The 23,880-nt window shown below is 40.5% G+C and overlaps 2 protein-coding genes across 3 annotated transcripts in view; one reads left to right on the top strand and one right to left on the bottom strand.

Moving 5' to 3' along the window:
* Nucleotides 1-386: 386 nt before the first annotated feature.
* Nucleotides 387-23,880, bottom strand: part of LOC108126926 (uncharacterized) — a 31,369-nt gene continuing 7,875 nt past the window's right edge. For both annotated transcript variants that reach the window (XM_017243701.3, XM_070277123.1), the window contains exons 2-7: nt 20,379-20,619; nt 3,803-3,940; nt 3,564-3,677; nt 3,379-3,462; nt 2,615-2,716; nt 387-2,537 (exon numbers count right to left, since the gene is read on the bottom strand). In XM_017243701.3, coding sequence (XP_017099190.2) covers nt 859-2,537; nt 2,615-2,716; nt 3,379-3,462; nt 3,564-3,677; nt 3,803-3,940; nt 20,379-20,610 — 2,349 coding nt within the window. In that variant the 5' untranslated portion in view covers nt 20,611-20,619 and the 3' untranslated portion in view covers nt 387-858. The remainder of the gene's footprint in view (nt 2,538-2,614; nt 2,717-3,378; nt 3,463-3,563; nt 3,678-3,802; nt 3,941-20,378; nt 20,620-23,880) is intronic.
* LOC108126928 (protein CIMAP1D) lies at nt 21,772-22,355 on the top strand. Its single transcript, XM_017243703.3, has 2 exons — nt 21,772-21,951; nt 22,008-22,355. Exons 1-2 carry the CDS (start codon nt 21,936-21,938, stop codon nt 22,229-22,231), a joined length of 240 nt encoding a protein of 79 aa, XP_017099192.1. The 5' UTR covers nt 21,772-21,935; the 3' UTR covers nt 22,232-22,355.

Here is a 23,880-nt window from a genome sequence, read left to right as displayed (position 1 = left end):
ATCGCCTAAATAAATTATATCCATATAATTAATTATTTATTAACTAAAGAATGACTGCATTTTTATTTTTTGACACTTTCTCCTCCAGCTAGGTCTTCGGGAGAATCCTTCTTCCTCAAGTCGCTTCAATGTCAAAGTTAAAATTAATTTAAATTTTATATAAATTATGATTAATGTAGGAGTAATTGTTAATTGCTTTAAATTAAAACTTTTCCATACTCAGTCTAAACTTAAAAGCTTTGCAATTTAAAGAAGACTATATAGGTTTTCCTTTGCATTTTTAAATAAATCACCACTGATTAATTAAATCATCATCCATACTCTTTCGTTAAGCAATAAATTATAAATTAAATAAAGTCCTGATGAGATAAAACAAGTTAAAAATTTTCTCCTCCATCTGGGTGTAAATGTTGCGACTTATTCGATGAATTTCGATTGTGGGCGTGGCAATGGTTTTTATGGTTTTTTGTTTTTTTTTTCTTCATGTGCACTTAGATCGATACATATAAATTAAAAAATACAACTAAGCAATACAAATTGCAATTTGAATAATGAAACATATAGTTATTGCATTTGGGGAGCCCAGCTTTGCTAATCATACGCTAATGATTACGTTCGTAATGTCGATAAATTCAGATGGTCATTATGCAGTCTATGGAAACGATAATTCTTTCAAGGATCTCTTTCGTCCTTGATATTTTGTTTCCCCCGTTTTTTCTTTCTGGCTACTTAAACCTAACACTTTCGCTCACTTGAATGTTTGGATTTTCGATGTGCTCTTCCAAGCTACTAGGCTTTATGGTATATGTACATACAATAAAATTTTACGCTGATCCTTCAACTTTTCCTGGCTAGGTCTTAGTAGATCCTCTGCAGATATAGGCGTCCCAGGGGCAGGGCTCTTTCCACGAAGCTCTTCTCGGCCCTCGCCGAAGACTTGTCCACCGATCCGCTGGCCTTGGAGGCGGTCGACTCCTGGCTCTCGTCTAGTTTGAGGCTTTCGGCATCTGCTTTCGGGTCCACACCGCCCACCTGGCCTGCCCCGGAACCCAGCTCGTCTATCTCCAGACCGGAAACTGGGAAGGTTCGGGGGGTTATGGGCTCCCGGATCTCCCCACTGCCTAGCTCTGTTTCCTCTCCGCGGCTAATCTTTTCCAGCTGCAGAAAGCTGCTGTTTTGGATACGCGGCATCTCTCCGGATATATCCTCCCCACTGTTCATGAGCAGCGGTACCATGGAGCTCTTTTCCCGGACGACGGAGGCATCGGCCACGATGCGTTCAGTGGTGGAGACCTTCTCCTGGAAGAGTTCTATGTCCCCACCGCCACTGCCCCCACCGCTGCCACTCCCGCTCCCATCCAGGTTTGCGTCTGGAGCCAACTTCACGTGATGGTTGTCCATGTCAAAGGGACTGACTATGCTTCTGGGCTCGTCCTTTTCGACGTCTCCCACATCCTCCAGTTCCACCAAAGGAAAATTCACATCCCGGAGACTGAAGTCGTCCTCGGGTAGGGAGGGGTAGGCCGGATTGGACTCTACCTGGGGTACATCATCCTCCACGTCCAAGTGGTGTGGGGAGCTCGATGGTGGCACCTCGCTGCTGGCTGTTCCGGGTCCTTCCGTACTAATATCTTTGAAACTGGGATTAGCAGGGGTGGATTCGGCTGGTGAAACATTTGTAGCTGGGGCATCGGTGCTGATTTTGTTCAAGCTGGCAGGACCCTCGGTGGTTGAGATAATGTGGTAGACATTGTCACTGCCAGCTGTGTCTGGCTCAAGATCCGCATCCGAAGACTCCACCAGTGATTCCTTGAAGCCGTTTTGGAGAAAGACGTTGCCTGTGCTTAGAGGCTCCAAATCGTCATCCTTTTTCTGAGTACTGGAAGCAAGGGCTCCCTCCGTGGTGTACTCCCGCTTGATGTTCACCTTGCTGGGATCGTTCTCGGCCAAAGGCTGTAGGCCATCAGAGGTGTAGGTGACCAGCGGGCGCACCTGTTGCTCCACCACATTGCTGCTCTGGGCCAGGGGTCTCTCGATGTAGCCGACGGAGGCGATGAGCTTTAAGCTTTCGCTGCTACTGCTGCTGTTGGTGACTGGAAGTGCTTTTTGGTTGCTGTCTTGGCTGACTATTGGTGTTGCTGCCGTGTCGGTTGGTGTTGCAACAGTTGCTGCTGATGATGATGCTGCTACTGGTGCTGCAGTTGCTGTTGTTGGCTCAGTGCTTGGGGCACTTGTTGTTGATGTTGCTGATGTACCGCCTACTGTTGCCGCAGCGCTGCTGTCCCCCAAACTGATTAAAGTTGCCGGCAATCCTGGTCCCTCGGTGGTCGCCAGGCTGTTGGTTTTCCGCGTGGGAATCGCCGGTTTGGCCTTGTTGTCGTCGGTTATACGGATCTCTGTAGGCTTGGTTATCTCCTTGATGGTGATATTCCAGTTAAAGCCCGCCGGCTGAGCCGCAGCCACTGGTTTCGCTGTGGAGCTGATGGTGCTGATGCTCACGGGCGGCTCGCTGGCCAGCGGCGGATTATTATCTAGAACTGTGGACATATGGAATTGGATGAAATCTTTGGATTAGCCACAGCAACGGAGTGGCCAAGGGGCCATGGTTACTCACTTGGACAGTTGTCGTACTCCGGACAGCACCGACCCGGCACATATTTGGGCATACAGTCGTCACGGCGGAAACAGGTCACCGAGCTGCATACAATATCGCCACCTGCAACAAACAAAGTATGATTTTTAGAAAAATTGTAGAAGAAAGTATATAAAGTAGAAAAATCTTTAGAAAAGACCATCAATATCATTGAAATAAAAAAATTATGTAACTAAAATTTCAGCTTATAATTACTTAAACCTTATTTAATAAAAATACTTTATAAGTATTGCAGTAGAATCTCTTATTTATATTTAAAAAGTAAATTCAAAATGACGTAAATGGGAACTATTTCATTTATATTAGACATTTTCTAAAATATCACCCATTGTTCATATTTAAATAAACTAAATAATATTCAGTTTTAAAAGTTGATAAATACCCATCATAAAATAAACCGATTTATGTGGAAACTTAAAGTTAAAAGATTTATTTGGAAAAATAAAATAAAGACAAAGCTTAGTCACAAAGTGTCTATGAATTTTGGATAGGCCTTGAAGTTTTTTGGTGTGGTATTTAAGTAAAGAATATTAAGTTGTTTAAATGAAATTCAATACATTTTTTATTTCTTTTATTCTTGACTTTAATTCTATTTAGTTTTAAACATAATCAATCCCCGGGGTATTTAAACATTCTTCACCTGAGCTCTATAGCCCAGCTGAAATTATTGGCCCACTCTTCACCCGCTAGCTGGTTAATTTTGAAACAATCTGCATGAAACTCACCTTTGCAGTAGCACACTGTGCACGGCGTGTCCGGATCAACCAATTTATAACCATTGGCATAAGTTTTCCCATCCTTTTCACAATCTGCGGATGGAGGGCAAAGAGTAGGAGATTTGCATAAATGCATCCGAAAGTTGGCGAAGGATGTGGGTAGTGGGATGGTGTTATAGTGTATGGCCACTTACCGCATTTATAATCGGGGCAACAGTGGCCGGTGCGCTGGATGGCACGGCAGTTGGCCTGTTTCTCGCATCGAACCGTCGTCTCCGGCACCCAGACTCCTTCCAGCAGGCATTGGCCTATAAACATTTTGGAATGGCGGGGGCATTGTTGTTTGTCATTTAGTTTAAGAGCGGGTGGATTCGAGGCGAGTCCGAGTCCGAGTCCGGGGCTCGCCTCGGAGAGATTAGTTTTTGGGTCTTACCCTGGGGTTGTTGCTGTTCTGTCGGGGATTCCGTGGTGCTGCTTCCGTTGCTGCTGCTCGGCGTGACCGCGACCGTGACGGTTGTGGAGGATGCGCCGATGTTGCTGCTACTGCTGCTGCTACTTTCAATGGTGGGCACTGCAAAAAAAGGAAAAAAAACGAGTGTGAAATAAGAGAAAGCTAAAAGCTAAACAAAGGCCAATGGCAAGAATGTTTCACTGCAAGAATTTCCATAAAAAAGATTATTCTCATAGTTTCCATAAAGAGTAGACTATAAAGTTCAAAACTTTTCAACCTTAATTTCTGTGTATTTAAAAAAGATTTAAGCTTTTGTCCATAAAGTTTAGGGCAAGCAAAAATTCTAATCCATTTCCAACATTTAAGTACCAAAATTGGCTGACATTTTGTGAAATTTTCATATGATATGCACAAAAAATCTGTTAAAGCGAATTAAGTTCTAAGTCTTTGATTTTTCATCAGCAAACAAAATAAATTAAGAAAAATATTTCGTATCCCTTATTTTTCTTTTAAATAAAGCCATATGCCTTATGTCCCCCAAGGATATCTTAATAAATGAACAGGAAATGTAAATGCCCTTAATCTTGCTTTAATTTGCACTTTTAATTGGATTATTTTTTCCTTTTAGATTTTCGAAGAGTGTATGCTGGGAGAAAAATATATAGAAAGACCGGAAAAGAGGCCAGGGAAGAGCGAGGGCAGATGTCCTTTGGCCCGTCCTCCACCCTGTCAGTCGGTACATATTTGAATGAATGACATTTTGATAACAGTTGTTTGTTGTTCCTGTTGCTGTGGCTCCTGGTCCGGCTCCTGGTGGTCCTTATGCTTCTCCTGCCGTTGTTCTTGCGGCCTGGGCAAGGTAAAATGCTATCAAAATACGGCAAAGTTAAATGAGTTTAGTTTTAGTTTGGCTTTTTTGTTTGCCCAGTTTGAGGCGACTCCCAATTGGGCACCGACTCCCAAACGAACTGGAACAAAACCAACCGAAAAGGAGCACAAGATGAAGTGGCAGCCGCTTTGTCTACATGGTCGTTGATTGTCCAGTTGCCGTATAATTCCGATTGACATTCCTGTGACATAAAAACCATTTTCCACTTGCCAGTGGTAACTGCCCTTTACCCCTTACAGTCTCCCTCCGCCTACTTTTCATAAAATTGTCCTTCTTAAAGGCATAACAATTTTCTGATGCTCTCGGGTCTGTTGTCATTTGCCATGAAAAATGATTAAATATGTGCGAGCATTAATCATACGCCCCGTGCTTTAGTTTCAGTTTTATTGTGGCCACGTTGGGCATCCTTTATTTGGAGAGCCCTTCATAAACTCCATCCTGAATGTACATCCCGAGCTAAATTGTTTTCCTAGGACTCATTAAGGGACACTGCATATGCTGCTCATTTTTCCGCATTGTCTGTCCGGAAAACGAATTGTTATTTGGATTTATTTTGGTTTGCATTGAAGGGTTTAATATAATTTAAGTTGTATTTATATGTTCTTTTATAATAGACTCTACTTTTCAACTTCAAACAACATTTAAAATTATTAACAGAAGGAAAAATTACTCCTAGCTTTAATCTCTGGAATTTTGTCCATTACTTAGTGTTCTGGTATCATTTAATATGTCTACGACTTTCATTTAGCCTTTTAAGCTGTCTGTTTTTTGTGGCTTGGCGGTTATGCAAGATGCAGACACACATGGATGAAATCCGAAACGTTGCAATTAGTAGAACAGCTTCCCGTTTTGCGCTCTGTTTTCATTGTGGAACGCAGCGCTAATTTCACGACTTCCCATTGTCTCTGGGTCTTTGGGTTCTATTTTTTGTTGCTTTTGTTTATGTTTTTTTTTTGTTGGCTGTGTCTGTCTCCTCGACGTCACTTTTGGCTGGCCAACACGTTTCAAATGAGCAAAATTATTATTCACATTATGTAGAGCAGCCATAGCAGCCAGAGGGACAACTGACATTTGTCTGGAACTTAAGTAACATGAATCGTACAGATTACGTATACGCCACCGGGGCAGATCTTATTTTAGATTTTCTTCAACGCTTCCGCGCTCTGCCTTGTTGCTTAAATTCTGTAAGCTGCTGTCTTTTATTTATCTGTTTGTTTTGTTTTTTTTTCTGTTTTCTGTTTGTCTCAGCCGACTGACAATAAATTGTTGGCTGTGAAATTGCATTGTAAATTAGCTTTTGATTGTTTTCCGCAAAGAGCAGAAAATTATTATGCAAATGCCTGTAAATGTGAGGCGATTTGGTGTCGCGAAGGTGGCTGATTCATACCCATAAATTGCATTGATTCTAAATTAATGTTGGTTTTATTTTTGTCGTGATAAATGATAAGAAATTGTTGTAAACAACAAGCCAACAAACATCCCAGATGGCGGAAAAAAATGAATGACTTCAAGGGACAGAGGCGTAGAGAGAAATGAGTACAGAAGGGTATGGGCTTTCTCAATATCCCCTTGAGTGAAGATGCTATCCATTGGAGTATCCATTAAAATCATTGCTATTTGTTGAAACTTTTTGACAGCCTCCCCTGCGGACTACTCCACTAGAGAACACATACTATTAATAATACTTAACACCATTGATAAATATGACCGGCTATAAACGCTTAAGGCCCCCGAAAACCAACAGCACCAATAACAAATCATGCCGTGGAAATTGCGGATAGAAATTGTCTTGCCCGCCGACGCCTACACTTCATGAACTACTCAACTTTCGGCCTGCTCCCAGAAAATATTCTCCGTCATTATTACATTTTAGCCAAGTGGCTTTTCCCATCCACAGTCCTTGGCTAACAGTCCTTGCTAGTCCCTGCTAGCCAGCATATTTTCTCGAAGCTTGGTAAGCGAAATTCCCGCCGAGCATTTAAATCGTTGCGGGTTTGTGGGCTCTTCTGGCGGCTCCTTTGGGCTTCTTAACCAGTTTGCGGTTAGTTAGACAGAAAATGTGTTGGCTTGACATGACTTTTGCTCCGTCAAATGCAATAAAGAACTTCTTAGTCCATGAATTGTAAGTGTAATTGTGATTTTATTGGTCCAAAGTCGTTTAAGACGTTGAACCGTGAAATACTTGTAAAGGGGCAGCACAGTCTCACAGAATGACAAAACTTAAATTATTATAATGCTTAGCTAAACTTATAAAATTGGTAACAAGAATACTATGCCGTCATGCTTATAGACAGCATTATAAGTATTTGAATACCGCCATGATAATTCCATTGTTTCCATGGGGAATTTCAACGGAAACCGAGAGACCGAGAAACCAGCGACGCGTAAGTCAGGCAGTTGTGAATGCGATTTTAAATTGACGCTTAAATGTCATTCAAAATGAAAGCAAAAACAATAAAAAACAATCAGCCAGACGGAGGGAAAGAGGTGGGCCAGCTGAGACAAATGACAACAAATGAGTTTTTTTCCAGTGTTCTGAGCTCTGTTTTTTTTTTGCACTTGTTTTTGGGACCTGGACAAAGATGATAAATGAGGTGGGCCAAACGGTGACGGCGGTGTCAGAGACTTTTGTCTAAATAATCCAACAATCCAACAAAAAAAAAAAAAAGCATCAGAAAATAAAAGCCAAACTCATCGCCTTAACAAAAAGAAACCTCAGACAACAAATTATACGGTTAAATGGCAGGTGATATGCATGAAAACCCCTTAAAGATGGAAAACAAGATTGAAAAAAGTTGAAATTGGTAGAAGCATATACATATTATGATGGAATTAATCAAAATATGAATAAAAGTTTTATGAAACATGGTTATAAGATAGCTTAAAGCCTGAATATACAACGCTATGATTTCTTGAGTCATTTATTTATTAAATATTATGTTAAATATGCTAAATTACAATTATTTATTTGTTCAACAAAAAGTACTACAAATTTTTAATCAATTTGTTATATCTTTTAATGTGGATTGCAATGTCGCTGTCGTACAAAAGTAAGTAGCATATCAAATTATCAATGCAGACGTGTGAAACGCGCCATATTAATCTCATGAGCTGTGTTAACTTGGCCAATTTGGTGCGATGACAGTCGCCGTTGAAGCTTTTTAAGCATTTGCGTGTTTGTGCCTGTAGTTAGGGCCACATATTCCCAGAGCCACCCCCAGAAGCCTACCCATAATCCCCCGTTTCAGACATGGGCATATCCGTGCCCGGGTCCGGCCCCGGCTATTTAAATTAATAATGGCCGACTGTGAGCACGCTGGCCAACTGCCTTTTGTCGCATCATTCCAGAGTGTCATTAGGCGCATTAGCCTCTCCAATCCGACAATCCCGACACATGGCCAAGAGATACTTGGCCGAAAGCCGATAGAGATATGGACTACACCCTGTCACTGTGAGGCCGGCCTCACGTGCTTAACGCGCCTAATTGTAGCAATTTGAGTAATCACATATTGGTATGGCTGTTGGCTTACTGGTTACTGGTTACTGGTTACTGGCTACTGTCTACTGGTTGTTTCCAGACACATTTTACAATGAAATATTATTACATCAGTTATTTCAGTAATCAGTAATTCAATGTCAATAATTACTTTTGCCAGCCATATATTAGCCAAGCCTAATGATGCATAAAGATATTTGATAAAGTGCATTTGCATGTTCAAATGTTTGACGGGTTTAATTAGGATTATAATCCTTCATGTATTTTGGATTAAATTAATTCTTAAATAGATAAGCTTGAAATTTCTATAAACATGTTAGGATAAATATTTATAATTGTTTAATCCGCCTGACCCTAAAAGTTAAACTCTAAAAGACTAGGCCTCAAGAAGCCCTTTAAAATGTTGGCTTTACCTAACTTGATTTGCGCTGACATTGGTTTTGGTAACACTCTCTTCCAAAGTGCTCTTTTATTTAATTTTGGTTTTTTTTTAGAGCCGGCAAAGAGTTGGCAGATCGGCGTTAAAGTGTAACATGCCATAAAACAGATGCCTGGCTTAAACGTGACCACAATATAATTACCCGCTGTGAGACGAACGCGCGCCACTTGTTGGCCAGCGTCTCTCTTGTTGGTCTTTAAAGGCTAATTTACATACATGGCCCGGCCCTTTAGTCTAGGCCAACTCACAGACCGGGTAGTAGTAGCAACGAAAGTAAAAGTTTTTCAACACTTTTCATTTTAGAAGTTGCTGCTGCGCGAGAGCTCGGCACGTGTGAGTTTTGGCCTTTTGTGTGTGTCTTTCGGCCTCTGTTTGCTTTTCGCATTAGGCCAGGCCAACAGAGGATGATGTTTGAGCACATTATCAAGTGGCAGCTGCTGGGCCATCGAACGTAGCCAGCCAGATTCGTTCGTAAAAAGTTGGCTTTTGGCTTTGTAATTGGTCGGTCGATCGTCGGAAAGTTACAGCATAGGTTTTTTGTTACATGTTTGCGTTGTTTCTGGTTTCTTGGCCCCACTTTGATTGGCTTATTTTGATAAGATCTTAGCGGTGTTATGTGAGTCAGCTATGCTTTTCACTTTCTGGGTCATATTTTCATTTGTGATTTGAATTTATTTGAGGGTAATGAGGTTTGATTGCAGGTTGGTTGATATTAATGAAGATATTTCCATTATTAAACCCATTTTCTGCTCCCATAACTTTAATTTCTTAAAGCCTAGCCTTCTAACTGAACCAATTAATTCATTTATGGGTGTTCCAGTAATCAACACCAGCCTCATTCTGACCGCAAGGGATCCCAAAATTCCGGTATATCCCAGCATCTAAGCCCTATGCAAACAGCAACAGTTCCATTGTCCAATTGTCCAGTCCAAACAACAGGAATATGGCCGAAATATCAAAACACCAAAACCCACAATTACGCAAACAAGGAATCCGCAAACTCATCCACTATCGACTGTGCCGAGTCAGTTAGTTCCATTCGGAGCAGACCATTTCGGTCCTGGCCAGGTTCTGCTCACTGAGGCGTGCTCATGACCACTTAAAGCCGCTTTAAGCTCTCCCCCAACCCTCCTGGTCTGGCCCGAAAAATATGGGCCAACAACCACTGCTTGATATTGGAGTTCATATACCTGACTCTCTGTTTTTGTGTTTTTTTTTTTTCGATGAACTTCCTTGGGGACTAATTTTCCGATTTCACACACAATTTTACATTGGCAGGAGGAGCAAGACGAAATAAACTTTTCGTTAGTGTCGCTTGTAAGTTTTGCCAGATTTGCTGTTGTTACCCATTTGACCTGGACCCCTGGCCTGGAGTGAGTGAAGCCAAAGTTGTAGCCTCGGTTTCTGTTTGCCCTGTCTGAGGTTTGTTGTCCTGGCAATATCCTTTGCCCGCCCCCTTCCATTATTATGCTTATTGCAGCATCAAGAGCACGTATTATGACAGTTAGTTAAGGGTGAGTATATATGGTAAACTTTTTGTTTGTGGGAATATGCTGATTGCTGGCAGTCAGCGTTTAAAGACAACGTTCTACGTGATTTAAGGCTAATTTCTGGATAACTTTAAGGCCAAAAACTTGAAATTTAAATTTCATTTCTGAACCAGGTTGATTTATTGGTAATTTTTGATAAGTGTTTCTAATAACCAAAAATATATTGCACCTCGTATAACTTTATTTATTTTATTGTTAACAATAACTCTTTCAAATGACCCCTCAATAAGGTGGATTTCTCCTCGAGTTTTATTCCTAACGATCTAGTTCCAATAATTTCTGGAAAAGTTATGAGCCAAACTTTATGGAATTACCTGAAACACTTGTAAGCAAATGCCGACTAGAATAGAAGTCTATCCGCCCGGTTTGCATATTTATTTATTTATTTATTTATTTATTTATTTCGCCAATGGACAAATCCTTACATGGCTACATAACATAACAACTTACACCTAATAAATAAAACTACAAAATTAACAAAAACTTAATAAATGCCTTAATAACTTGTGTTTTAACACACCCTTATCTGAGCCCCACTCAGTTCGGAGGCTAGGCGGCAAAGAATTAAAATAAGAAAGAGCCCGCTCTATCGGCTCATTTAAGAAATAATTGGCCCTATGACATTTGACCCGAAAGGGGGCAAAGGTACGAAGGTCCCTTTGAGGAACATTAAAATTAACGAGTCCCAACAAAAAAGGACAATCAATGTTATTAACGATTAAATTATTTAAAAAGGTTAACGCTGCCAGTTTACGCCGATCCTCCAACGTGCAAACGTTCAGAAGAAGGCAACGGCTCTGGTAAGAAGGAACAGGATCCTGAAACCTTAGAGGCAGAAGTGCAAATTTTAAAAATTTTTTCTGGAGTCGCTCAATTCTATTGGAACGAACTTTACACTCCGGGTTCCAAATGATTGAGGCATATTCCAGCCTCGACCGAATGAATGCAGCATAGACGCTGAGGCTCGAGTATGGACTTTTAAACTGGTTCACGTGCCTCTTAACAAAGCCCAGCATAGCATACGCTTTAGGTAAAATGTAGTCTAAGTGACCCGAAAATTTAAATTTGCTGTCGAATAAGACACCAAGGTCTAACACCTCTTCTTTAGCTGCCAAATTATAATTGTTGATGGAATAACCCGTACAGATTTCAAGAGACCGCCTACTGTAACGGGTAAACAAACACTTAGATAAGTTTAATGGAAGAAGATTGCGGGAGCACCATGAGTAAACTCTGGATATATCCTCCTGTAACAAGTAACTGTCACTAATGCAGCTAATCTCTTTATAGATTTTAAGGTCATCCGCATACATTAAAAAGTGCGAATGACGAAAGCATGACGAGATGTCATTAATGAAAATTATAAATAGAAGAGGTCCAAGAGAGCTGCCTTGTGGAAGACCAGAGGAGGTGACAAATGGACTTGAGATAGCGTCTCCAACAGTAACGTGGCAAGGTCGGTCAGCCAGATAAGACTCGAACCAACTTAATAGGCAGGAATGAATACCTAATTTATATAATTTGGCCAGAAGGGCAGCATGACACACTTTGTCGAAGGCTTTGGAGAAGTCGGTGTAAATGGCATCAACCTGAAATCGGTTTTCAAAAGCTTCAAAGCAGTGCTTAGAAAAGACAGCTAAATTAGTGGTAGTGGACCTCCCAGGCAGAAAACCATGCTGGTTGGGGGATATGAAATTGCGAGCCAGAAAAGTCAATTTTTTAGTTACTATCCGCTCCAGTATCTTAGCGACGTTGCAAATTTTGGCTATAGGTCGATAGTTAGTAACATCACACCTACTGCCACCTTTGTGAATAGGCGATATAGAAGTAATCTTCCACCGGTGGGGGAATCTACCAGAAGAGAGCGAAAAGGAGAACAGCAGTTGAAGGGGAGTAGAAAGAGAAGCGATACTCCTCTTAAGAAAGAATGGGGAGATACCGTCCACGTCAGGTGTGAGCGACTCGGTCAGATGTCCAGTGGCTTCAACTAGGTCACCGTCCAAAACGTCCATGTTACTCACATTAAGAAAAGGCTCAATGCTAAGAAGAGTTTCATGATCACTCCAAGGAACCTTCGGCTCCAAGTTAGAGGCAAAGTATTTTGCAAAAAGATCAGAAACGCCCTGATCCGAGTCGGCTGCTAAATTACCATAACATATGGATGAAGGTATGTCCGATTTTGACTTTTTGCTGTTAACAAACCGCCAAAAAGCTTTAGGATTGGATCGAAGGCTAGCTTCGACATCGGATATATACTGATTGTAGAGGAACTTATTAAGGAAATCAAATTCCCGCTTAAATTGCCGGTACAGCTCTCCTGCTCGAGTCTCACCTGTCAATATAAATCGTTTGTAGTGCTTATCCCTTCTATTCTTTAAGTTTTTTAAACCTTTTGTGTACCAGGGAAGCCTATAGGATCTTCGTACCCTCACAGGGGCATAAGTATCAATAATATTAAAAAGGGCAACCAAGAACTTAGTATAACAATCATCGATTGAGCCATCCGAAAAAAGGGAAACCCAATCAAAGGCTGAAATAGAGGCGTTAATAAGTGACAAGTTAGTATCATTCAGATGATAATATGGAATGGGGGAAGCAGAAGGCAAAAAACTATAAAACTCAATATTAATTACCAACGGCTTGTGGTGCATATCACAAGGACTTAATGGTACATTGCATAATTCTACTGTACTATTAATCAAATTATTTAAAAATATAAGATCAAGAATTTTGGATAAATCATTAAAAATATTATTTACTTGGGAGAGGCCCAGACTAAAAATATCATCTAAAACTACAATTTCATGACTCTGGTGAACGTTGCTAGGTAGCATGCAGGGAGATTCCGGGTCCCAAGACCAGACAATGGAGCTCAGGTTGAAATCGCCAGCTACCATCAAAGCGGTAGGGTCCGACGTTCTAGCACAGACACTAGTGATGTTTTCCATATGCGCATGATATATACTGAATGCGCTGTTCGGAGGGATGTATGATGCAATGATGACGAACGGGCCATGGACGCCCTGGATTGAGACCAGGAGTCTCCTGGCATATGCCAGGAGTGTATATTCATTTTTATTGCCAGACGTGACTTTGGCAATAGTTATGGCCCAAAGTCGGCTGAAACTTTAAATTACAAAAATATTTTTGCGGCATCAAATCCCCAGTGGTGTGTAACCTTCTGCATTCTAGTGATGCTATTTTTTTTTGTATTGAAAACCTATAGAATACACAAGCAAGAAAATATGGCTTGTGGATTTTTTTCGGGGGGGAACGAGAAAAAGTTATTCTAGGATTAAGCCACGTAAATGCTTGAATAATGCGAACAGATTTAACTTTTGCCATTGTGGAAAAGTTTCAGAGGCATGGGCCATGGGGCACTGGGACATGAAGTGATGGCTGAGGATGGTAGTTCTCAGACAGGTTAATAAAATGGCAAATTGAATGCATTGCCACCGTTCCGATAAGCTGATAACAGCTGGAGACCTGATAACGATGATAATATTGTATCCGTTTTTACCTTTTTCTCGTTACGCGTCTCTTGAGTTTTTTTTTATCCCCCTTTTTGGTTTTGGCCTTTTTCTGGTTCTTTATGCTCCTTTGTTGGACTTCTTTCCTTTTGACCAAAGGCGACAATTTGTTGGCGTTTTTTTACGACTGCCAAGTGGCGTTAAATTAACGGGGCAGGGAAAGTGGCCGGAAGAAGGGGCTGGGCAGTGAGCGGCCGGAAAGGTGAAAGCATCTGCTTTCGACCCGCATTTTATTTTATGCCGTTTTGATTTTTCCTTTTCTTTATTTTTTTCTGCTCTGTTGTCGTAAGACTCCATTAAACAATTCAATTAAGCCGCGAGGGGTGGAGGATGCCCCGGGTGTCTTTAAAATGTCAAGCTGGACATAATGCGGGTGAAGGAAGGGTCAGGGAAGCAGCATGTCCACATCCTAGCCTCGCCGGTTGAATTAAAACATTTTATGCAAATTTTTACGCTGCTTTCCACTGCCAGTTTTTCTCGCGTTTTTATTTGGCGACCTCTGGTTTCCCGATGGCTTCTGCTGTTTGCCAAACGCTTAAAGTATTTACTTTAATTTAATGTTTAAAATGGTTAAAATGGCTAAAACGAAAACACGAAACTCTGCAATTAAAAACCCTGACGCCTAAAAGCCGGCAACAGTAAAAAAATGTTTAAAAAAAGAAAAGCAGAGGCGGAAATTAAAATACTTCCGGTTTTGCTAAAGAACTTTTTTTCCCCGGTTTTCTGGGCAAAGGGTTGAGGGAAAAAGGGCTTAAAAAGTGGCATTTAAACTCCCTTAACTTGGCCCATTGTAATGCTAATTGAAGTTGAATTGCGTTTAGGGAACAATTGTATGCTGTGTAGTCTCCAGTTGGCCATTAGAATTTATGTAGTGTGAAGAAAAAGGATATTGGAAATAAAAAAGGGTTGACACGATCTGGCAAATATCAAGCCAACAAATTTAATTTACATGATTGTTTTTTAAGAATTTAGTTTTTATTGATGGCCCATCTTGGTCCATGGAGGCGTGGCCATATGCCAGAAAATTGCAATGTCGAAACCCACACTGCGTATACGCAACGCAATGCCGCGAAGAGCATTTTCTAGCTGGTGGTGGCAAGTCAACTTTGCCAACAAAGTTATGACAAGGATTTATGAAGTATGCATTAAAAATGAGCAGCTATTTGCCGTTTTGCAGTTCAAATGTTCTCAAGAATTCGCTTAAAGCTGATGGGCTTTAAGGCAGAGTCTCCCGAAAAAAAAGGCAAACAAATCTCAGTTTCGCCTTGAAGACGTTTGCCGTTCCCACGAAAGATTGAAACAGAAAAACATTGTCTGTTGCCTGTTGTCAGTCGTGTGTCGTCTGTCGCATGTGCATGTGTCACTGTGTTGTCGGCTTGTTTGTTTCCCAGTGTGCCGGGTGTTTGTTGTTTGTCCCGTTTGTTTGCATACAAATTCTTCAGACGACATGCGGAGACACCGCCACATTTGTTTGCCAAAGGCCCAGGGCCCCGATGAAGCTCGCATTGCTCCACATCGGCGAAACAGGCTACACAGGCAACAGGCAACTGTCAACCGGGAAAGGAGTGGTCTCCTGGGCCAAGTCTTTTGGCATTTCACTGTTTCAGTCTCCCAGTCTCCCAAGTGTGAGCTACGTGTGCATATAAAAATCGCATATAAATCAGCTCCACGTTTGTTTTTGCTCCACATTTTCCTCGCCGAGTGCCATCCGTAAACATATCGTTATTTATCCATTTACCCCGTTCTCCCTCACGTGACAGATGGAGAGAAAAAAAGTAAACAGGATGAGGAGGAGGGTCTTTTAGTGTAACAATATGTTGCTTTCAGGATGCATGGTTACATCCTGTAAGTTAATAGCAGAACATGATGTGGTTGCGGTGAACAGAACCCCACTAGCACGACAAAGGATGGGCGAAAATCAATCAATTTCAAAGGAAAACATTATAATTGAGGCTAGTAATTTACAGAGGAGGTACATTCTTATAGAGATTTATTCAAATGATTATTGCTTAAATATGGGTTAAATTTCAAGAGTTAAAAATATTAGACACATTTGTGCATCTGTTCTATAAAATAATTCAAAAGTACGCAGCTCCGGAGTCTAGAAATTCAAAGGAAAGTAAACGATGAAAAGGAATGTCTGTCACCAATTTCATTTTCATCAAATCGAAAGCATACCCCTTATTAAAAGACTCGTGGTTTGCAAGCATTTCATGTGTCTGACTTCCTAGATTAATACTCGTATTCCATCTGTTTATTTGTCCGTTGATAAGCTGCATCTGTTTGCGGGTCTCTTTATTTGTATACCCTTGCAGAGGGTATTATAATTTTGGTCAAATGTGTGCAACGCAAAGACTATATATAGCAGTGGACCCCATAAGGGAAAACCCCATTTTCAAGGGAACCCATCGAAAAATGGAAAAAAATCTAAAAAATATGTTGTCTTCGGATTTTGATGCAGAATGGTGGAGAATCGATCCACAAATCGTTTAAGGTACTTCGCTTAAGAATCGGATGAGAATTGGGGAAGATATAGCCATCCCTAGTAGACCCAGTGGACCCTACAGGCGAAAACCCCAATTTCAAGGGAACCCATATAAAAATGGACAAAAAATGTAAAAAATATTTTGTCTTCGGATTTTGATGCAGAATGGTGGAGAATCGATCCACAAATCGTTTAAGGTACTCCGCTTGAGAATCGGCTGAAAATTGGGGAAGATATAGCCATCCCTAGTAGACCCAGTGGACCCTACAGGTGAAAACCCCAATTTCAAGGGAACCCATCGAAAAGTGGACAAAAAATGTAAAAAATATTTTGTCTTCGGATTTTGATGCAGAATGGTGGAGAATCGATCCACAAATCGTTTAAGGTACTTGGCTTAAGAATCGGATGAGAATTGGGGAAGTTATAGCCATCCCTAGTAGACCAAGTGGACCCTATAGGGGAAAACCCCATTTCCAAGGGAACCCATCGAAAAATGGAAAAAAAATCGAAAAAATATTTTGTCTTCGGATTTTTATGCAGAATGGTGGAGAATCGATCCACAAATCGTTTAAGGTACTCCGCTTGAGAATCGGATGAGAATTGGGGAAGTTATAGCCATCCCTAGTAGACCCAGTGGACCCTATAGGCGAAAATCCCATTTCCAAGGGATCCACTGGAAAAATGGGGAAAAAATCGAAAAAATATTTTGTCTTCGGATTTTGATGCAGAATGGTGGAGAATCAATCCACAAATCATTAAAGGTACTCCGCTTGAGAATCGGATGAGAATTGGGGAAGATATAGCCATCACTGTGGACCCTATATAGGACAATATCCTATAGCTGCCATATAACTGAACTATAGGAAATTACCCTTTTTTTGTGCTTTTGAAGATAGAAAGTTGGAAGATCCTACCTACTATATGCTAGATCCTAAGATCGGCCTACTAAATGCGATATTTGCGATAAAAATCTAATCTTAAGCTCAAGGGTATATAAACTTCGGCTCCTCCTGAAGCTAGCGTTCTTGTCTTGTTTATATTTTTGCTGACAGTTTTCTGTTCTGCTCTTGGCCCGGTGAACTGTTTCCCACTTAAGCCATTGTCGAAATATTTTCTTGTCGCTTTTCAGTAACTAAGTATTATCCAAGCATTTTCGTTGCATTCGCAGTATGAATATAAATCCAGTGCTTTCCTCGCATTTGCTCCTTATTTTTCTCATTATCAATGCAACGTAGCAGTGAGATTGGGAAATGTGTGCTACGAGAGTGTTTTTTTTATAGAGTATGTATAGTATAGTATGCAGTGTACAGTGTACACATGATGAGCTCGATTTTCTTTTCATTTTCATTTCGGTAATAGCGCTCTGACAATTTTCATGTGAACTGGCAACAATTTTTCACCGTCAGTCTGCGGTGTGCAGTAAAAGGATGTGAGAGGAGGATTTAAGGGGGATGTAAGGATACGGGGACCTTCTGTGAACTATCCTCGACGACTGCAAGGATTTCACACACAACAAACGCTGGGCAGGAACTTAAGCAGGAAACAGGAAAAGCAACGTATCCCTAGCATCCCAGCATCTCTTACTTTTCTCCAACCTCTTCCATGCTACGTGACGTCTTTCTCTCGAGACGTCACAAGATTTATTGTATGCAAGTTATAGATGTGTGTGGGTGTAGGGTCCTGTTTGCACTTGTATTGGTGTAAATATGCAAATCGGTTTCTTGCCACGCTGACGACTTTTTCACAGCACAGCACACGACTGTGAAATGTGCTTAAAATTTGCAAAATTGTAGTTCATTTTTATATTCTGTCGATTTTTTTTTTGTTCCTTCTGCTTGTTTTCCCTTTTTCACCTTGACAATTGTCCTGGGGCCAGGATTCCTTCTGCATACGGAATACAAACATTTTTTTTTGGTTCGTACCTAAGTTTGATTTGACTTCATAGAATTTTCCCCCAAACTGAATTCCCCCGATTGCATTTGTTTCCCTTCACATTGAAGCTCCTGTTCGGTTTGGCTTTGGTTTGTTATTCCACTTAACAAGAGTTTGAGGGCCATTTTGTTGGTTTCTCGATTTGGCTTTTTGTTTATGGCTCAGGACCATTTTCAGGTTCATAAAAAGGCAGTTAAAAAAGAAGTAGCTCCTTCCTAGGCATGCTTATCCTTTATACCCTTTAGACAATAAAGACTAGACTTTACAAGTCTGTCAGTTTCAAAGTAAAATTATCATAACATTTTTCTTAAATGTCTCTCTATTCTCTATTTTCTCTATTTAACAAACATTTAAATAATCTTTAAAAGTAAGTGTATTTATGTTTCTTTAAAGGCTTATATTTGAGTCGTAAAGTTACTTTGTATTCCTTAGAAATTAAACCCTTTCATGACCTCTTAATTGAAAATTAAAAAGGTTCTCATAAAAGATTAAAATTAATTTCGTGCTGTTGTTAAATCGTGGATTGTGGATAAAATAATTCTGGGATTAGGAAGAAAAAATTTCTAAAATGCTCATTTAAAATTTAAAGGATGTGTTCGTTAAAAAAAAAGTAGCATACTAGACCAAACCGCTCTTTTGTGGCGGATCTTTTAAACCTTCTTTTTTGGATGTAACTAGGATGAACTTCAACATGGCCAAAGCAGCTAGATCGGGGGCTGCAAGGGTAGAGCTTGTAAAATGCCCAACGAAAATTGCAGCTGCCAAGCAAACACATGCAAAAGCCGCAGCCGCCACTTCCGCGAGTTCGCCAGTCCGGGGAACCCCACGAGCCCGTATTTCCTTCACACCCGCCGGAATCCTTACCCGGACAGCCTCATTTGGCGGCTCGTTGCGGTAAAGAGCATCAAAAAACAGTGACTTATGAGAGGTTACGACTTGTGAGTACTTGGTATAAGTCTTAATACTTTTTAGTAAGAAAAATATTCCAAATTTTTGAAGTTTTTTTGAAATTTTTGAAACAAAGTTTTTGAAGAATGAGAAGGAGAATAATTCGTGCATAAAATATAATTTTTTTTTTTTATTTAGAAAATCTACTTTACAAGTAAAGAATCCCCTCCTTATTAAAATTGTTCCCTTATTTAAATTGTTTTGTTAAATATTCATACAAAATCTGCCTAAATCCCGGCACACCCTGATACAATACGCGGTATAAAAACAACAGCAGAGTTGGCAAAAATGTTTAAACAGCTGCTAAAGCACAAAGGACAAAAAGGAGCCTCCACATACTAGATATATACACATATACGTGTGCAGGGGGGGATAAAACACCAAATCTGACGCCTAAACGCAGCTTAGCGATTAAAGCGCTTTACAAAATTTAACCCAAGGGGAATTTTGAAGCGACCAGCTTTGGGTTAAATTCTATTTTCCTTTTTTGTTGCTGTTGCTACTGGCCTGATGTTTATTTTGGCTCAGAGAACTGGGCCAAAAGGGACCCAGTGACGGGATGGTGTTAATTTTCCCCCAAACTGTAGCGACAAGTTTATTTTGGTTGCTTTGTTGTTGCACTTGCTGCATGCTTTGTGGCACTTGTGGTCGTGGATTGACATCTTGTTTAAATGGGGATATGGTATACTGGATATTCGATATTAAAAAAATAGGTAATAGTTGCATTAGTAGACTTTTGAAAGAAAATACTTTGAAAGATCTTAAGCTTTAAACTTGTATTGGCAACCATAATTTATCCTTGGTACTTTAAAGCTTTTAAAATTTAAACCATTTGTTCATCTATTTTTCGATCAATTGGCCATTTTTCTGTTTTGGCCAACACAACAAAAACCAGTTGCATAATTTTCAATATCTTCTATGAACAAGAAGAAAAAATCCTTCCCCTCTAGGAGGAATGGAGAACAAGTCACAGTCACAGCTTGCGACATTGGCAATGTTGTTGCCAAATTGTTAAATAAATCAAAATCCTGAATCACAGAGACCAGAGACCCTCAAGCCAAACTGGCACGCCAAGTGCCAATTGCATGAGTGGGTGGGTGGATTGTGATGGAGGGTGGGGTTTTCGTAGAATGTTATTGATGTGCTTTTAATTGAGGCTTGTGTGTCTGCTGTTGCCTGCAATGTTGCTGTCAGATTTCAATGTCTGCTCTCGGTGGATCAGTCCCCCCTCCATGTCCAATCATCACAGAATTTTATTAGTTTTTCAGTTTTCAGCTTTCAACACTTACCGGCATTCGACGTGTGGGCCATGCAAATGGCCAACATCAGAATGGTCAAGCTGATGGATCCAAAAAGTCCCCATGAATTCCCAGCACATTCCCGCCTTCGACGTCCCCGGCGCTGTTGATTATTGCATTTTTTCCTAGACATTTGCAGATTTGTTCCAAAATCCTCTCGATGGAATTCAAGGCAGAGTCTCCTCCGTAGGGAAGGGTCCGATTGTTTCTCTGTTCTGTGCATATTTGTTATCTAAAATAAATAATACAATATATTTCTTACAAGTTGACTAAGAATCACTTTATAGTTGTATTGATTTTTTTCTTAATTAGTTCTAAGGCTGCTGCATCAGCCAAAAAAGTTTCAATATTAAAGAGAAATGTCAGTTAAAACTGCATTAAGTATCTGGCAAAAGTTTCCCAACAAAAATGAAAAGAAGGAGGTCAGGAAGCGAGGAAGTTCAATAGTCAAGGCAAAATGTTAATTGAAAAAAAGTTGATGAACATGAATTCCCGACAGAAAGAGAAAGCACCAAGTGCCTTTAGTTAAAATTCATTAAAGTTTCAAGTAATTTTATTTGTTGTCTATTTTTAAAAGCAACAATAAAATACTAAACCATTAATTTAAATGATTCAAGCAGAGGCTGAGCCAAACGAAACCACATAATTTGCATTTATCAAGTTTATGCCTTTGAATTCTCAACAACCTTTTGGCCAACACAATAAAGATGTTAACCATTTGATTATAAGTGATTTATGTCAAATATGCCATGAATATTTCATGTCAACATAATTTGGTTAACGGTTAACATTTATGGTATCACGGGGAATGCAAAAATGTTTAATTTGATAAAACGCTTTGGCGTCGATGATATTGGTTTTGCATAAAATTACTAGACTTGGCAATTTGTCTGTCAAATGTGTGAATTAATTAAGACCTCCTGAACATCCTCTGGCTCTCAGCGAGTCAAGTAATTTATTATTTTACAACTGAAACCCTAAATCGGATTCGGATTCTGAGAGCGGCTAGAACAATCGCACATATCACAGATAGAATTTCAAGCGAATTAAATATTAATTAGTGTAGCGTGTGCATAAAAGTTAATTAATGTTTTTTACGCCCTAGGTGTTAATAATTAATGAACGTGAGTAGTTTTTTCTCGGCGCTGGGTATGTGGGCGTTGGGAGTAGCTGTTGATTTACGGATAATTAAGCAGATTGCCGGAGTTATCGCAATAAATAAATATTTAATCAATCAGTTTGCGAGAACCGCTGGCGCCATTCAATGAATTTGCATTTAAAGTTTAAAGTTTTTTCTCTGACTCGAATTTTGAAACAAAGTTAGTGGGGAAATGTATTTGAAAAGCCTGGATCACATTTTCATTGACTTAAGTTTGTCAAATATATTTCGGCTTTTCGGTCAGACTTCATAACGTAGCTTACAACCTCTCGGTAAACACAGAAAACTTTACATTCAAAATTATTATTTTGTCTGATTTCATGATTCGGAAAAATAACATAAATATATCAAATCGTAAGAGTAATTTTTAATATAGATATTTTTATAAAATGCCTGGAAACTTGGGTGAGTTTTTAAGCCATAGCGTCCAAAGCGGATATTGTAGGTATGTGTTTTAAAAGGACCTGGACCAGGAGCCTATATGCTACCTAGCAGCTTTGGTGCGCGTGGACCTCAATACTCCTTTGGCCGCCGGATCGATCGCAAACGCTTCGAGAAGCCCGGACCAGGACCGGCCGCCTACAGAATCGACAAGGTCACCCGATACGGAAAATCGGACGGACAGCACTTCTCAATGTTGGAGCGTCTTCCCCTGCGCAAGCCCATGCCCATCAGGTACCAATAGCTTCGATCTCTACCGATGTTACCCGTGACGATTTGAAGTCGGCAATGAAGAGGCATATTGGTGTGTGTTTGCAGGCCTGGTGACTGCCGAACCGAATAAAGCCGTGTGTTCTGAAGTCAACCCAGCCCCCAAATTGTTTCAATTTACATTCAAATCGCTGTAATGGCAACTGGCATTCCCCCCATTAGGTCCACAATTAATTCGATGACACATTCGAAATTGATCCCCTGAAATGCATTCTGATAGATGCAAATCGTTGGGCGGGTGGGTGTAACAGGGGCGGGCATAATGATGATGCCACGGTATTGATACACAATGCGGCAACAACCACTTGTTGGGCCTGAAAAGCCTTTTCGTCCAGGACACTTCACTTCACTCGACGTCGAGGACGGGGCTTAGAGGGCTCTTCAGCTTTGTGTTGGGCATCCACTACAGGACGTGGCCTTTGGTCTGTAATGAAGCCTCCGGCCAAGCTCTCTTAAGTAACTCACTTTGCAGTCGGGGCGGGACAGACTCGTCCCGGCTAACTGAGCTGACTGAGTTGACGGAGAAGTTGGCCAAAGAAGCCAACCCTGCTGGCATCTAAGCGAAAGCCTGTTATTTTCCCCGCTGCTTGTAATAATCACACAGTAAACAGGCACCAGCGAGTGGACAGAAGAAAAGGTCCACCAAAGGCTACATGGGGGAAAATATTCTATATTTCATAAAAATATTCATAAATTAAATCAATTGGAAAGTAATGTATATCTAAATATTAAAAAACGTATAGTCTTCAAGAAAATCCCTATAAAATTGCAACAAAATCTTAAAACTTAACATAAAACCTATATTTTTTTCTTTGTGCACTTTGGTCCTCATCTGAGAATGGCCAACAGAAAGCCAAAGAAAGGAGAGGGCTTTGGACTAACTGAGACCGCCTGAAATCCCCTCCCATCTGGGCACCAGCCCAGTTGTAATTGCAACGTCAACGTAAATACATGCCACAAGGCACTGGAAGTGGCAGCGGCAACGGCAGCGACGAGTCAGGAATTTCACGGATGTGCGATGTGCGTGCATTTTGCAGATGCCCCAACGACTTCGCCCTTTCTCCTCCTCAAAAGTGACCACCATAGCCGCTCCTTCTTGGACATCACGTATTCACACAGCCACACAGCCAGGGACTCGCATTTGATTGCATTTTCGATGCTGGCGGACTGCAGCAGGGGGAGTTGGTTGGTGGCTGGTGAAGGGAACTGCATGAATTCATCCAGAGATGGGATCTCGGGAACTTGGGAGCTCCTGCCACCACCTCCACCACACCCTGCTATTCCTCCTGAAGATTTATCTGAGCGCGTTTATTTTAATGTTACGTTCTGGCATCTTTGCTCATTTTTGCCTTCTTGCTGATTTTGCTCCCTTTTTGAGGAATACCCTGTCCTGAATATATTCTGGTTATTAAAGGGTTTTTTAACTTGGCTTAAGATTTATTATAGAACTTAAGAATCTAATAAGAAGTAACTATAATGGATGGACAGCTTTCATGTTACAACTTTAAAGGATTATAGTGGTTTAGTTTTAAAGTACGATTTTTTACCTTTTCTTATATTAATAATTAATATTAGTCTGTTTCCTGAAACAAGCTGGTCATAAAGCTTCAATTCACTCCAAAA

The sequence above is a fragment of the Drosophila bipectinata genome, chromosome 2L (assembly GCF_030179905.1).
Source record: "Drosophila bipectinata strain 14024-0381.07 chromosome 2L, DbipHiC1v2, whole genome shotgun sequence".
Lineage (NCBI taxonomy): Eukaryota > Metazoa > Arthropoda > Insecta > Diptera > Drosophilidae > Drosophila > Drosophila bipectinata.
Note: the sequence above shows the minus strand (reverse complement) of the source record. Positions and strands in the feature narration are given on the sequence as shown.